Source organism: Elaeis guineensis, chromosome 8 (assembly GCF_000442705.2).
Source record: "Elaeis guineensis isolate ETL-2024a chromosome 8, EG11, whole genome shotgun sequence".
Lineage (NCBI taxonomy): Eukaryota > Viridiplantae > Streptophyta > Magnoliopsida > Arecales > Arecaceae > Elaeis > Elaeis guineensis.
The window spans coordinates 127904590-127920438 of record NC_026000.2 but is presented as its reverse complement, the minus strand read 5'-3'; the positions used below and the strand labels follow the sequence as shown (position 1 = coordinate 127920438).

At 36.1% G+C, this 15849-nt stretch overlaps 1 protein-coding gene and 1 non-coding gene across 3 annotated transcripts; one reads left to right on the top strand and one right to left on the bottom strand.

The window, feature by feature from the left end:
* Positions 1 to 538: 538 nt before the first annotated feature.
* On the bottom strand, positions 539 to 611 carry TRNAA-AGC (transfer RNA alanine (anticodon AGC)). The gene has a single exon. It is a non-coding gene; the product is annotated as a tRNA-Ala (tRNA).
* A 41-nt stretch (positions 612 to 652) lies between these two features.
* LOC105049656 (actin-related protein 2/3 complex subunit 4) lies at positions 653 to 15615 on the top strand. Of its 2 annotated transcripts, none has more exons than XM_010929385.4 (9): positions 653 to 734; positions 1008 to 1073; positions 2542 to 2594; positions 3366 to 3393; positions 6058 to 6132; positions 11793 to 11897; positions 13820 to 13909; positions 15027 to 15155; positions 15321 to 15615. In XM_010929385.4, exons 1-8 carry the CDS (start codon positions 732 to 734, stop codon positions 15114 to 15116), a joined length of 510 nt encoding a protein of 169 aa, XP_010927687.1. In that variant the 5' UTR covers positions 653 to 731; the 3' UTR covers positions 15117 to 15155; positions 15321 to 15615. The 2 variants fall into 2 exon arrangements, with proteins under 2 accessions (XP_010927687.1, XP_010927686.1); XM_010929384.4 differs by having other exon boundaries at positions 703 to 734; positions 996 to 1073.
* The last annotated feature ends 234 nt before the right edge of the window (positions 15616 to 15849 follow it).

Here is a 15849-nt window from a genome sequence, read left to right as displayed (position 1 = left end):
GGTCTTCCATTGGCTTTAATAACTTCGGCATATGTGATGCTTTTGAAGCCCTAGCCAAAATCCTTCATCTATTAAATGCGCTTATTAACTATTCATCTAGAAGAGAGAGAGAAAGAGAGAGAGAGATAAATAATCTTATTAAATATTTATTTATTCTCTAGGGAATACAATTGAATCTTATGCAAACCCTTTACATCTAATGAGAGGTAATTGCTTTAATGATAATGAATTTACAAAAAGCATCAAGCAAACTTTTAAGACATTTAACTTTTTTTTTTTTTTGAGTTTTCAGATTCACAACCAAGATCCTCTAAATTGACAATCATTTTAATTTTTCAAATATTCATTGTTACGGTTATTTAGGTTAAGGGAAAATAGATGTCCAAAAGAAAATAAGAGACCTAACAGCACAGAATTAGTTCAAAAACAAATATTTCAAATATTTCATTGTTACGGTTATTTAGGTTAAGGGAAAATAGATGTCCAAAAGAAAATAAGAGACCTAACAGCACAGAATTAGTTCAAAAACAAATAGATGTGGAGATGCGGGGTATCGATCCCCGTACCTCTCGCATGCTAAGCGAGCGCTCTACCATCTGAGCTACATCCCCTTGCGGTGAAGTAAGATGGAACCATCCCATAATATAAATTATCTTCCTAGGCTAGCAGCAACATTTCTCCCCGGAGGCTCTTAGGGGTGAAACCCATCCGCCCCTACCGCAGCTCCGAGCATGGTAAGCCGAATCCGCTCACCTCTGTCCCTCCCCTCTCGAAACTCTCTCCTTCTCCCCCAATTCTTTAATCTTTTCTCTTCTCTCATCAATTTTCTTCTCTCCCATCAGTCGGAATCGCCGTCTCTAAGTCCGGCATTCTTTGATCCATACACTCAACATCTCGATCTCTTTATATCGATAAAAATTCTCGATATACCAATTGCCGAATTGAAATTAGTTATCTCATTGTCTATTTTGTTGATTTTTTAAACATTTTTGTAGCATAATTTGCAGGCGAACACGCTCCGATTGTATCTGACGTGCATTCGGAACACCCTGGAGGCTGCAATGTGCCTGCAGGTATTCCACTCCACATATTCTTCGTTTCTTGATAAAGAATTACTTTTTGATGCTGAAAGTAAGGTGATCCCTTTGATGGTAATCGGAAGGAGTTGTTGAACATGGCTTCATCTTAGTTTGTGGTCTTGCAGTTGGTTCTTGCCAAGGTTCACGAAATTCATAATTTTGGCGAAATTTGAAAATAATATTACAGGGAATCAGGAATTGTTGGATGAAATGAGTTTCGGGGTCGAAGATAAAGGAATGATACGTGAGCATAGATGTGATTCTTTATGGGACATTTGGAGTTCTAATCAGTCACCGTTGTTTGCTTGGTGAAGGGATTGTACTTTGTTGGCACATCCTCGCATATTTTTAATAAATTCAATACGTTGTTGAAGATAAATGAAATCGGGGAGATCAAAATTGAACACTGATGATGGTCACACAGTGGATGCAGAAGGAGAGAGGTTTGACCTTAATGTGATGTTAGGGGAGAAGCTGATTCTCTATGTGAGAGGAGAATGTAAAGTTTGAGAGCTATGATTATAGAGTGAGATAGGGGTTAGGATTTATATAGGAGAGGGTGAGGTGGGTGAAGGTTGAACCAGAGATTTTCTGGTGGTTGGTGGGCAGGCTGGCTTTATGAGGTGATGATTCTTAATAAACACATAAATTACTGGTATGGGTGGTGGGCTTTTCTTCAATTATCTATCATAGGAACCAATAAGCTTTTTTTAATTTAAAAATAAAAATGTAACTGAAATAAGGGATTGCATGAAGTAGTGACAAAATAAGGGCACATGATGCAAAATTTAGTGGTGTTCATTGAAGGAGGGGGTGGCACTGAGAAAGAAGATCAGTGGAGAAGAGGGTAGACAAATGGATGATAAAAAGAAAGCTTATGGTAAAGGTTAACCAGGATGTGAATGATGTTTGAGAAGCCAAACTAGAAGATGAAAATAATCATGTACGGGGACTAGTTGCTGAATAGGGTGTGTCCAAAGGGGTTCTTATGTTATTTGGAGGTTTTATTGACTTGTCAAATCAGGAGGATAGGCTGAACGAATATTTGTTTAAGCATGAGTTCTCACCCTTGATAGCTCTTTGTCAAATAGACAGCTTCAGACTGTGGAAATATTCCATGGTTTTTTTTTTTTGGAAAGACAACATTTTGAAATATTTGCAAATATGTAAGATGATTGGAGTGCGCCCTTCATATAGGTGAGACATTAGCGAATATCATGTTACTCTGTCTGCTTATGATAGAAAAAGCAGTGAGCATCAAGCATAGAAGTTTAAAATGACTGCCTCATGTTTCTAACTTTTAAGCGTGTTCTGTGCATGTTCCTATACTCTATTTTGATGGCTAAACCTAATCAGAAAACTCTTTCCATTACTAAAAAAGTTTGTGGAATAACTTCCTCTTGTTGTTTCATCCAATGCATATAATTATCATTAATTATGTATTTGGTTGGTTCTTTTATAGAATTTCCCTTGTCAAGAAGTTGAAAGACATAACAAGCCAGAGGTTGAACTAAAGTAAGTTTCAATTGCTCTGGAATTTTGTATGATTGTTTCCTCTTTCTTTGCTTGTTTTGCTTCTAAATAGATGCATTTGTTTGATGAATTCACATTTTCTATGCTACATTTCAGAAAGACCAGATTGAATCTGCAGAAATATATGCCAAGGGCAAAAAAGTGTACAAGTGTTTGATATAACCTAATGATTAAACTGTTGTTTTCATGGCTATACTTTTTATTTGTTGGTTGAGCTTGAACTTGTCACGAATCCAGCATACAGGTTGCTTTTGGCTAAAATTTTGCACTATTGGGCTGATATAAGTTCAAGAGCTGGCCCTGAAACTCTATCAAACTATGGTTCATACCTTTATATGTAAAGATCAATCCATTATTAATGGGACAAGGCTTGTTGGTTAAGACTTGCATCACTTTATATGTAACACATCATCTTGATCTTTGCTTGAATGTTCTGAAAGGTTTGCATTGTTTTTGAGCCACATGGATTTATTCTGCATCTTATTAATAAACCAAAAAAGAGGAAATCGTGAATGTGGCATTTTGATCATATACTTGTTTGATGGAAGTCATGGGTCTTATACTTTATTTCCACTTTTGCCCTCCTTTTTAACAAATCTAGTTTTGAGATCATGCATCTTTTTCTAATCTTGATAATTTGCTTCTTGAACCAGGATCCATCATTCACATGCCATGCTAATGAATGTGCTCTGGAACTTGTTTCATTTCTGCACTAAATTTTGAAGGATCTGATCTTTCTTTTACTTTTTGCAGGACAAGCCCAGAACTTCTGTTAAATCCGGTAAGAATTTTGGTACATTATGAAAATGCAAAGGCACATTATTTTAGAGTTTTTGACATGGCCAGAATTCTTGTATTATTTGCTATTCTTTTTCAGCTGTTTGATAGAAAAAAGAACTTCCTTGTTTCTAGAATATTGTGAAATATTTTGCTTTCTAATCATTCTTTTGGTATGGCACTTTATGAAACAGTAGAATAAGTTTATACTGTTTGTCAACTCTGACATAGACTATTTCATGATCTTGTTATAGAACCCTAATCATTTCAGGTCAGTTATCAAAATCACAACTTGCACTGTTTTGTATTCCTCACTATCTTTCTACTTTAACATGCAAACTTTTTGTGTTCTCCTTTACAAGTTCCATCCGAATTTTCTTTTTTTTTTTCTCTCCTCTTTCTTTTTTCATTCGTTTGTAAAGAATGGACCATTTTAGAATGCTCTAAGAAAGGATGGCCAGTTCAATTATCTACACTATGTAGTGGTTACAAAGGTTTTGATAATATATAATTCTGCTTAGACTGCATTTTTCAACTCCATGCAATTTATGAGGTCATATGCGAACCAGTCTTAGCTTAGCTGGTTGGTATCCAACTCTTGGGAGAGGTCTAGGGTTTGAACCCTAGTTGTGACATGCCTGAAATGTTCCTCAAAAAAAAAAAAAAGGTTTGGTAGGATGATTAGCTTATGTCCAGTTTAGTTCTGTCGCTCATTGTTAGAATAAATCATATTTGATGAATCACCAAAAAACATGATGCTTCCCAGAAGAGAGTAGATTCAAATTAAGAGTCAATTTTTTGATCGACATTACTTGTTAGATGTCCTATTTCTTTCTCATATGTCTTCAGAATTGTAGTTTTTGACTTTTAAAAATTACTTGTGATGTTGAACTTATTTTTCGGTGCAAAGGTTGTGTATCTCACCAGGGGTTCAACAAGGTTAAATTTGCTGGTTGGGTTGTATACCCATCTTTGCATGTCTACATTGGAGTATAGTTATGTCATTTTGGTCACATAATGCTGCTTATTTTCTTTAAATTCAACATATACAAGGATCTAGTGCGATGCAGATATTCAAGTCCTGTGCGCTATGCTGTACTGTACCGACATGTGGCCCAGGCCAACACACTGGGGGCATGAGCACGGTGGCATTCACACTACATAAGTAGCTTTTTGCTTTTGTATTTGGATTACTTCATGCTCCTTCATAATGTAGTCAAGAGCTATTTCATTGAGCTTCAAAAAAGTAAAAGGTAGATTTTTATTTTAATCCCTATGTGCTGATGAAGTTGCGGAGTCACGTTTGGCTGTATGTAAATTGGAAAGTTCTGGGGATAATATCATGATTAGTAATTGTGGACTGGTGATGCAAACGTAATCAATGATCTGAAATAGTACCATATCTTGTTAAATAACTTACCATTTGATTTTAATGGATTAGTAATTAGAAAAGTGATCTGTTTCTTCCTTAACTCTGTGATTTTTTTTGTTACTATATTTATTATAAATTTGGATTTTTTTTTGGCTAACAAGTTCAAATATATGGAGATCCCCTATTCCCAGCTGCAGGTTTAGAATGTGTGTCAGTACACATCATGTCTGACAAATCTATTTATTTAATTTTAATTTCTAACACATCTTAATAATTGAGCCATATATATGTTGTGGGATTAACTTATAGAAATTCATCATAGGCTTAATGTTACCACATGAGAGCTTGCTGGTTGTTGGGGCCATCATTGTCATTTTACCCACGAAGTGCTTCCCATGCAAATGTGAAATGAGGTCGACATATACTAAATAGATCTGGATGACCTTTTTCCGTTTTGTTTGATACCTTCTTTCCCTGTCTTCTAGTTCTTTCTTGTATTCTTTTTTCATGTATTTCTTTATTATTTTTTTCCAATGAAGGTTTTGATTGGATATATAATTGATGATTGTTTTAGGCCTTGCATCTGAATAATCTATCATCTGTAACATTGTTTGAGACATGGCATCACAGTAAATAGCTTTCATTATGAAACCTATGGAGCCTTTCATGAGTTTTAAGGGAACATTGATGGCTGATGTCATTTAATCTAGTCTATCTTGTGATGGATGTTAAAGAGCTCACATATATGTCATCAAATTTTTTAAGTTTGATATTATGCTCACAGCAGTTAATGCATTAGTCTATTATGTAGGGGAGATAATGAACCCATGAGATGGGGGTTTTCCATTTGGAACAGTGTGATGGAGGATGATGATATATCAGATATTTTCCAAAGAACAGATTGCTAAAAGATGCCCTAAAGTTAATTTAATCCTTTCTCTTTCTTCAACACTAGCATATTCAACGTGCTTGAGATGCTGGTTTGCCTTCTTTAACTATTCTGGGTTCCTTTTTCTTTATTCCCACTAGTTTTAGGCAAAGCCTGTATTTCTACATAATGTTTTCTTTCCTTCTTTGATTTTCTTAATGTTCTTTATTTGCTAGATTATAAAAGCAAGGTTCTCCAAGAACTGACCTGTATTGTTAAGAGAACACAACTTCTGCAGCAGTAACAGAATCTGATATATCGGATCCTTGAAGCTTTGAAAGTCTAGCCCAAGCTATTCATGTTAAAGATAACGATTCTAAAATGTGTAATCATTTATGAAGTACTATTTTTTGTGCTTTCTACTACAGGTCTTGATATGTCGTAATGAGGCTGAAAAGTGTTTGATAGAGACATCCATCAATTCTATCCGTATAAGCATGAAGGTAATGAAGATAATGGGTATCTTGCGAGACATTTTTAGTTATTTGTTTTCTATTTTGTGCTCTAAAGCAAAGATATTGCTTCCTTTTTGCATGGATATTAATGCTGGTGTTTAAATCAAAGAACATTATATTATTCTTTGGATCTCAAAGGAAAATTGAGGTAGATAGTTATGATCATTTACACTTATTTTTACATCTATCATATGTAATGCAATTGCAATGACTAAATAGGTTTCAATTTTATTACTCAATATCACAATAAATGAGCTTAAATTGCATGAAAGAATGTCTTTTTGCCGTTCTTTGAAGAAGATAGGAAATTCATTGTAATTTTAAGGGATGTAAGAGTGGTTTGGCCAAGGCAAAGAGGAAAGAGGTGAAAACAAAGAGAAGTATGACAAAAGATGGAAGACGATGGAGAAACGAAAGGAAAATTAGGAGAAGAAATAGAAGGAAAGGGTGAAGGATAGGTGAAAGAATAATATATTGAGGATTGACGTGAAGTTTATCTCACATGGAATAATTAGTGAGAGGTAGATGACTTGACATAGATGATGGGGCCCAAAACTTAATAGCTTAAGCTTTTAAGCTGTATTGGGTTCCAATTTGTATATCAAGGCCTTCTCCTGGTTGGACTTGGGACTCCCTAGTTCTCCCCAACTAGTGGTATCACTGTAGCTGGTTGACAATGCCAGGCAAACTCTTGAAGCTGTAAAGATGCTAAAATTTGTAGCTTTTTGGAAAAAAATGGTAACATGCGAGCTGGTAAAGCTAAGGTGTGGTGGCCATGGTGTGTTGAGTATGTGTGGCAAGTGGACCCAATGGAGTAAGGCACTGAGTTTTAGCACAGGTTCATGCATGGTCTTAGAAAAAAGGTGGACCATAGAGAAAGGATTGTGGGAAAAGTTGAGGAGCATGTATGAGGGAAAATTTTTGCCAAATAAGAATTTTTGTCAAAGGCAGTTTTACATCTTGAGGATGCAGAGGGGAGCTTAATTGCAAGAGCAGTTGAATCGGTTTAATATATATTAGCTAGTTAACAACAGTTGAGGTTGTGATCAAAGGTGATGAGAAAGCTGCCATATTGCTTGACTCGATGCTTGATTCATCAGATGATCTGATCATGAACTTCAGTGGTGAAATGGTTCTCAACATGGATTTTGTGGTGTTGGTAGTGGCTGCTGAGGAGGCTTGATGGAAGAGTAGTCAGGTGAGTTCTTCAAGTAGCATGTTGGCAGCAATAGGAAGATCACTAGAGAAAGGATCTGGTAGTGCACAGTCAAGATCCAAGTCTAGAGATAAGGGTAGAGTCCAGTGTTATCACTCTAAGGAGTATGACCATAGTAGATGATTGTGTCCGTAGCATGCATAGAAGCAGAAGAATGATGGTGGTTCTTCGGATGCAGTAATGGCATCTAAGCATACTGATGATAGTGATGTTGGAGAGGTTCTTACAGCCCCTGGAGGTATGGGCACTTATAATGATACTAGGATTTTGTATTCTGGTAGTTCTTACCATGATTGCTCTAGGAGGGATTAGTTTGATTCTTTGGAGGTAAAGGAGGGCACTGTTCAGTTGGCTGATGGTTCAGTTTGTGAGATCGATGGTGTAAGGATGATCAAGATCTGGATGTCTAACAGGATAGTGTGTACTCTGAGTGGGATGCGGAAAGAAATCTATGACTCAGCTGTAAACGTGGGTGGAGAGAAAGGAGAAAAATAAGGAGAATGTAAGGGGAGGAAAAGGAGGAGGGGGGGAGAGAAAGAGGGAGAGGGTTTTTTTTTTGGTCTCGACATCCTGGCATTCTCTTAATGATGTGTTTCTCTGTTAGATTTGTCAGTAAGATCTCATTTTATATTTATCTTTCTTGTACTTTCTTTGGGTTATTTTTTTGATGAACTCTTGTAAAAGGCCTGTACTATGTTCAGTGGATCTCCTGCTCCCCTGGTGATGTAACCTAGAATTTGGATGAACCATGTTAATTCTTTGTGTGCCATGTCAGTTTTATTTTCCATCATTTTCTGTTGTTTTATCCAGTTTTTGGACTCTACTTGTATGTCCCAAAGATGCACAAGAATCTGATTTCATTTTGTGCATTAGACTTGTGAGGTTGTGGGTGTTTAGCACAAGGTGGAGTTTCGAATGTGATATGTGGCATCATGGTGTTGGTGAAAGGAAAGAACTGCACTAATATATATCGCTTGGTCAGATGGACCATTGTAGATGGAGTTCTGGTAGTGTGTATGGCGAGGTGATGTGATTCTTGGGATGATGAGATGCAGAGAGCCAATCATCTAGAGTGTTTAAGCCATAGTGATAGATGCAGTTTTCCTGAGGAGTTTTGGAAGAAAGCTGTAAGTAGTAGGACATGCGGATTTGGGCGGTGCTCGAGTTTGTGGGAAGCTAGAAGATGAGTTAGCTGTTACCCCAGGCGAAGAGTGGTATTGTTTGAGAGGTGAGATTGAGTACTTCTGCTGTTCTCCTGGTGGGCTTGGTAATTAAAGCCAAGATGGAGAATATTGGATCGTGGCTTTATTGCCATGTCAGATGACCAAGTTTGAGACAGACTCAGATCTGGTGCTTCCCTTTTCCTACTACAAGAAGAAAATAGCAGTGTTTCTTTATTATAAAGTGTATCATGGCACTTGGAGAGTGGGCTCTTGGACTGGAGAGATAACTCTGGGTGCAAGAGTATTGGACTAGAGTGGTAACATGTGGTGCATGCAAGAGTCATTGGGTGTAGAGTTTGATAGAGAGTTGTAGTGGATTAGACTGTAGTGAGAAGTTAAATTGGTTAACAGGTGAAGAGAGAGAATGCTGACAATCATGGGCGAGGTTTAATCTCGCATGGAATAATTTGTGAGAGGTAGTTGGATCGATATGGATAACTGAGCGCAAAACTTAATGGCCTAAATTTTTAAATTGTATTGTATTCCAACTTGTATATCAAGGCCTTCTTGTTGGACTCGAAATCGCCATTTCTTCCAAACGTATTATAGGTGAAATGAAGGGAAAAAAGAGGCAATAGCAACTTTTCTGAGGAACTATTGGATGACACTCTATTAGGGGGTACCAAAGTTCTTCGATCCAATATTGGAGGTTGAATTGATTGGACCAGTTCAATATGGTAAAGGTACATACCATACTGATCAGAGGCATACAGGAACCATGGAAGGGAGAGTGGGAGGGATGGGGAGAGGGGGAGGGATGGGGAGAGGTAGGGAGAGAGGGACGAGCGTGTCACCATCATCGTCATCATCATCATTGTCATTGTTGGCTGAATGGTGAGAGAGAAGATAAGAGAGATGGTGGTTATTGGTTGTCATCGTCATCGTTATCATCGTCGGCAATGGTGGATGTGATGAAACCCTAACTCTAGCGAGGGGAAGGAGTAGCGACTTGCAAGAGGTGAGGATTGTGAGAGGGGAGAGGAGGAAAGGACGATTGAGAGAGGAAAGAGGGACGAGGTGAGGAGGATTTTTTTGGGGGGGGGGGAGAGAGGAGAGGATTAGGACTCGGAGAGAGGAGAGGATTAGGAGTCATAACTTGTGACTTAGAAAGCCCCGAGCACTTGGTTCGGCTTGGAACAGCTCAAGATTGCTTGAAATCGGGCAGAACCAAATGGTTCAACCTTGTTCAGATTGGTTTTGACTTGGGACTGAATCAGATGGCTGAACCATTGAGGTTCCTAGTTGGTCTTATTTAGTATGCCTTGAACTGCCCAGTTCGGCAAGCCCTGGGTGGTACATTGGATTTATGGGGTCCATGTAATTGGTCATTCATCCACTAATCTTTTATTCTCAATTTTCTCCCGTAAATATGGAAGTGTCTTTTCTATTCTTTATCTTTGTGGAAAAAAGGTTGAGGATGAATCCTATTCCTTTTAGGACAATAAGTTTGTGCCTCTTTTGAACAGCAATAGAGGTGCTATTGCTGCTCTGTAATTAGATTTGCAAAAGAAATAATATTTCTAACTCTTTTTTCTTTGTAAGAACTCCTGTTTTTCTTGTATTTCATCCAACAATGGCTGATAATTTGTCCTAATCAACTAAACCCATAGCATGGTTTCAGCAAATTCGAGAACTTTTAGTTGTGGATCCAAAGTAATAAATGTGATCATAAGATTGATCTGGTCCGTTGTTAGAATAAAACTTTTCCTATATGTGAGCTCACTTTTTATGACCTTTCTAAGAAATAGAAATGGTTGGTTCATGCATAAGCTAGAGGGCTCGCATTGCTTAATTGATAAGCACATGCCTGATTAAAAAATCATGAGACATTGTAAAAATTCATCAAACAACTGACTCATGTCATGTGCCAAATCTTGCTTTATATAGATGCAAAAGTACGTTTAGTTACAATAAAATGAATAGAAAATAAGTACTATCCTTCACTTGCTCAACTCATTATTACAGAAAAGGCCCAGATTAAGCCAAAAGGTCTTCTAATATGTTATCATGTTTAGGTTACAAGCTTCTATATGTGTTTTTCTCATCTTCCAACTCACCTATCTTAGAAAACACAAATAATTGATAATACTGTCTTCATCTAGACATGATGAAAGATGAAACTTCATTTTGAAAAAGTCGTGTAATCAATCATACTTCAAAATATATTGGTTTAGTTAGTGAAAAGAATAGCTCCAACATAGATGCTCTATGCTAGCAGCTCATCTGTCAGTGATTTTAGCAAAAAGGTCAAATACATATCCAAGAATTAGAAATTTACCTTTTTTTTTTGTTTTTAAACTAATGCCTACTTTTACTCCACTTCCAAGCATTATGTCTCAATAGTGAACGGGAATGAGAAGTACTATTATGAGCTTAGCATATCCTGATCAAATATACTTGACAAAGGAAGCAGTAATATGTATGCTGATGTACCTTGGTGAGTTCTATAGATGACTGACTGCACTTATGCAGGGCAATCATCATAAAATCCACCATTAAGTGGGGCTGCATATCATAGTGTTGCTTGCTTGCAGGCTTAGATTGTGTCAGTAATCCTTGCGTACCTCTCATTACTTTGCTAATGCTGCTCTGTTTGTTGTGTTAGCATAGGAGTGTACTTGTCTTGCTTGTTGTTGGTCATCTCAAACAATCTTGTCCGTTATCATGCAAGCCCAAGCACTTTATGTAACTAAACCTTGAACTGTATGTGATGCATCAACTTGCAGACATGACTGGTTGTGCTAATATATCCATGAACAGAACCTGTTAGGCTGTTACTATACGTCTTGTTGAGGCATGCGCATACAGTAAAGATCTAATTATCTGAGCATATTCTGATTGTGATATAAATTGTCCTAAATTCTTCTTAAGATGCAAATTAGGTCATATGGTGTTGACATGGGCTTACTGTTAAGGTAGTTAATTTGCTTTAAAATCTTTCTATTGCAACAGATTGGTTTAAAGTTATTCCTTTGTATGGTCGAATTAATGTCATTCCTAAGATTACATTGTCTTCTCCTAGGCTTTTCATTTCAAAACTGTTAGACATATAGGATTTTATATCATTTACTATACTTGGGTTGGTTCCCAAAACTAAAATATCATCTATGCAAGCACAAAATGATATATTTGTGTACAAGCACATAAGGTTGCATGCACAATCGTGCAAACATACACTATATGTTCATGTCTATCTGTTTCCTGTACAGGTAAAGCAGGCAGATGAGCTTGAGAACATACTTGCCAAAAAATTCCTTAGATTTTTATCAATGAGGGCAGAGGCATTCCAAGTTTTGAGAAGAAAGCCAGTGCAGGTATTCTTTTTTATGTTAGTTCAATTTAGGATAAAACTTGAATATGCTCAATTAGTTTAGCTGCATAATTTTCTCTGTAAAAGATGTTTACTGCGTTTCTATTAGTCATGCTTTATGAGGTTTACAGTGTTACTTATCATTTTAAATTTCAGTATTATATATTTTGTTATAATGTGATTAATATGGATATGGACATTTATGTGCAATATGACAAGTTGTCGAGATGACTTCAATTTGAGTAAGCAACGTGGATAGCGTATATATGCTCTTGCATATGCATGAACATTCATGGTAAATGTAATCTATCACCTACATGAGTTTGTGTGATTCATGACATAATTATAGACTTCAGTTTTTGAGTCAAACCTAGTGTGAGTTCAAGAAATAATAATGTTATTCATAGTATCAATATAATAATAGATCTCTTGTAAAATCACCATATTTCAGAGCTAAGGTACCTTATCTTTCTTTCATGAAGAATTATTTGTTTATCTGCGTGCATGTTAGTTCAATTATACAAAGTTTCGGCTGACCACCCCCCCAACCCAAAAAAAAAACAAAAAGGAAGATAGTATTGAGACCAATATCATTCTTACTCTCCTATCTATCTATTCCTTATAAATCAACCTTGACCTCAAAACTAATTTTTTCCTTTTTATGTGTTATTTAATGTAAACCCAAAGATGAATGCAAAGGAAAGTTGCAAGAGCCAAGCAATAGGTGAACAGCAAATTTCTTGGTATGAAGTTGCATAGAAGTTCTTAGTGTTCATTTTGAGGGCCAAAAACTTCCCTTCTGCCTTGGTTTTTCTATGTCAGACATTATTTTATCTTACATGAGTGACAATATGGTCTGACAGAGTTAAGGACTTGCAGTGCATCCCTCCTCTACTTGGAATCTATCCTCACATCTGATCTAGATGCAGTCCTTTTTAAGATGTGCTTGTATGAGCTACTATATTTTTGTCACCATTAAGCTGATCTCCAAAATCATAAAATAAATCTGAAACATACATTGTGCGACCAAAAACCTCTTATTTTGGTGCTGGACCATCATTACATTCAATATTTTATACCATTCATGGGATCAACCCTGTACTTGGCGTGTTTGTACTATGTCATAACTGTCTTGACATCACAACATTGCACAATGTGCCTGACCATCTTACTCTTATTGTCATTTTTCTTCTATAGACTTGTTAAAAGTGATGACTTTAAAGAGTGACTTAAATTGCCCACATGCAATCTCAGCAGGGTACTTTTTTTTTTTTTAATGTGTTGCAGATATTTCACATGTAATCTTATGAGATATGAATTTAGGTTACTCAACTATAAAATAGAAATTCTTTAAATGAAGAGGAGCCCCTTATTACCATATAAGTTGCAGGCACCTTGAAGCTATCTTGTGATTCATGGCCTATCTCCAAGGTGTGATACTCAGAGCTGGGCCTAATTGTAAGGAATCTGACCACTTTGATCCATGTATGGGAGATCTTTTCTTTTTCCTTCTACAATCATTGGATTGAATTTCTTCCTGGTCTGTTTGATTCCTATTACATGAATGAGAATAAATTTATATTGCAGTTACAAGCAAATATTGTACAGTATTTTAGCATGCTTCATGCTTGAAACATGTGCAATGTCTTAATTTTTCATCATTTATGCCAGTTTGAAACTTGAAAATTGGGAATCCTGTGAACACTTTACTAGGGCTTTCTTGTGAGAACATTTCCAAGCTTCTAGATTATTTCTTCACCCTTGTGTGCTGTCCAATGGCTTATTAGAAATATTTTCTAGATTTCATTGAAGTTCTCCAGCTGCATATACTATTCAATCTTTGATTTTCATAGATCTTTAATCTTATAGTTTTCTTCTCAAATAAAAGAAATATAACATGGGTATTCTTTGGGTGTTCTTTTACAGGGTTATGATATTAGTTTTCTTATAACAAATTATCATTGCGAGGATATGCACAAGCACAAACTAATAGATTTCATTGTGCAATTTATGGAGGTAAAATATCTTTTGCTAATCACTAAAGTTCATTCTGCTGCATTGGCTCTTGTGTGTGATGTTGTCCATCAAGTTCGAGACTATTTCATGTGGGACCTGTTGTGTTGGAGAACTTTTTTTTCCTTTTTTTTTTAAAAAAAAGACATGGTTTTGTTGTTTAAGGCTAGCTAAAACATAATAGTACTATTAGCCAATGAATTGTTAGATACATAATTCTCTGATTCCATCAATTTTATTTTTTACAAAATAATTGCTTATGAAAATAATGTAGTTGGATTTTAATTATTGCACTCCCTTCTTTTATCAAAATTTGGTTGGTCTCTCCTTCTTTCCAATAAAAAAAGAAAAGATGTTAATATTTCCTAATTCTTCAACTTAATTTTCTCTCTTAATTTCCATATGGTTCCTTATTGAGCTGTTAGATTCATATATGGTTCACAACATATCAGCCAATAATATTGTCTAATAGATGTTTGATACCATCTACAAGCAATGCATGATTTAAAGTGAAATCTTGCATGTTTGAAATATTTAATTAAGAAATTTGAATCATCTGGCTGAAACTATCTTGTTCAATAGCATGTTATAGTTGATGAATGTAATCGGAACAAATTTTGTATAATATAAAATACCACAAGCTTACTTAAAAGTTTTAATAGTTATTGAAATAAATAACCTAACAACGATACAAAAAAGTAAGGGGCAATTCCAGTCATCTGGATTTTATGTTACTCATATATTCTTTAGTTGCTAGGGCTGAAAATGCTTCATTAACAACTACAGTTATGCTGTTTGAGTCAGATGATTCAGGAGATCAACACAAGCAAGGTAGACATTCTTGTGTAAGCTAGATATGCTTTGTACTTTTCACATCATATGCCATGTGATCCTGGTGTCTCTAATAACCATGCCATATCTAAAGAGGTTGGAGATTCCCAAAAAAATCTACATTGAGTGTTAGTGGAATGGTCACTGAAATGTGATCTGACAGTGATTCATCTTCCAGTAAATTATAGTGACATGAGATGTTCACGTCATGCGGCCAAGAGTCCTTCATGTGATTCAGCATGCCTTTCTTGTTTTAATGTTGTTGTGACCTCTAATTTTGTTGATATAGGACATTGACAAAGAAATCAGTGAGTTGAAACTATCAGTAAACACACGAGGACGTCTAGTAGCGACGGAGTTTCTGAAGCAGTTCATTTGAACTAATGTTGGGAACTACAGATATGTCATGGGCTAGAAGGTACCTGGTCGATCAAATATGTATTCTTGCTAAACATCAGAAACAAGCCAAGGCCATCTTTTACTTATTTAAGAAGATTATCTTGTTGTTACATAATATTTCTTCTGCTGACGCATGATTTTCAATACAGATGCCTAATGATCTAACATCCTTCTATTACTGCAGGTCTTCTTTTAAATATGCCACTCGTTAAATGGTACGGGTTCATGTTCAGCATTAAATTTCTACTTGGCGATGGCTTGGTTACTGAAGTTTGAGAATGGAGAAAATTTGGGAAAAAAATTATTAATAGTGTATGGCATTTGGACAGGATTTCTATCTGAAATGGCATGTTGGTGGAGAACCATATAAAATTGCGTTTAACAACCATAGTTTTGTGCCAGATAATGCAATTCTTTTAGAACGTCTTTTGTTGTATCGATCAAATTTCAGATTCCTGAATGAATTGCTTGTTTGCCTATTTTCACCCTCCCATCTGTTTTTCATTCATATAATAGCTTCAAGTTATTGTTTCTACTCATCTTAGGTTTACATGTGGATAATCTAGATGGGCATCTAAATATCTTTTAGCTACATGCCTGTTCCAAACTTTAGATCTACGGGGAATCATGGTTCCTCGAATACGATTTTCCACCTATAATGTTCAGGCAACAGGCAAAACAACAGACATGTCATGATGAAGATGAAAATTTCG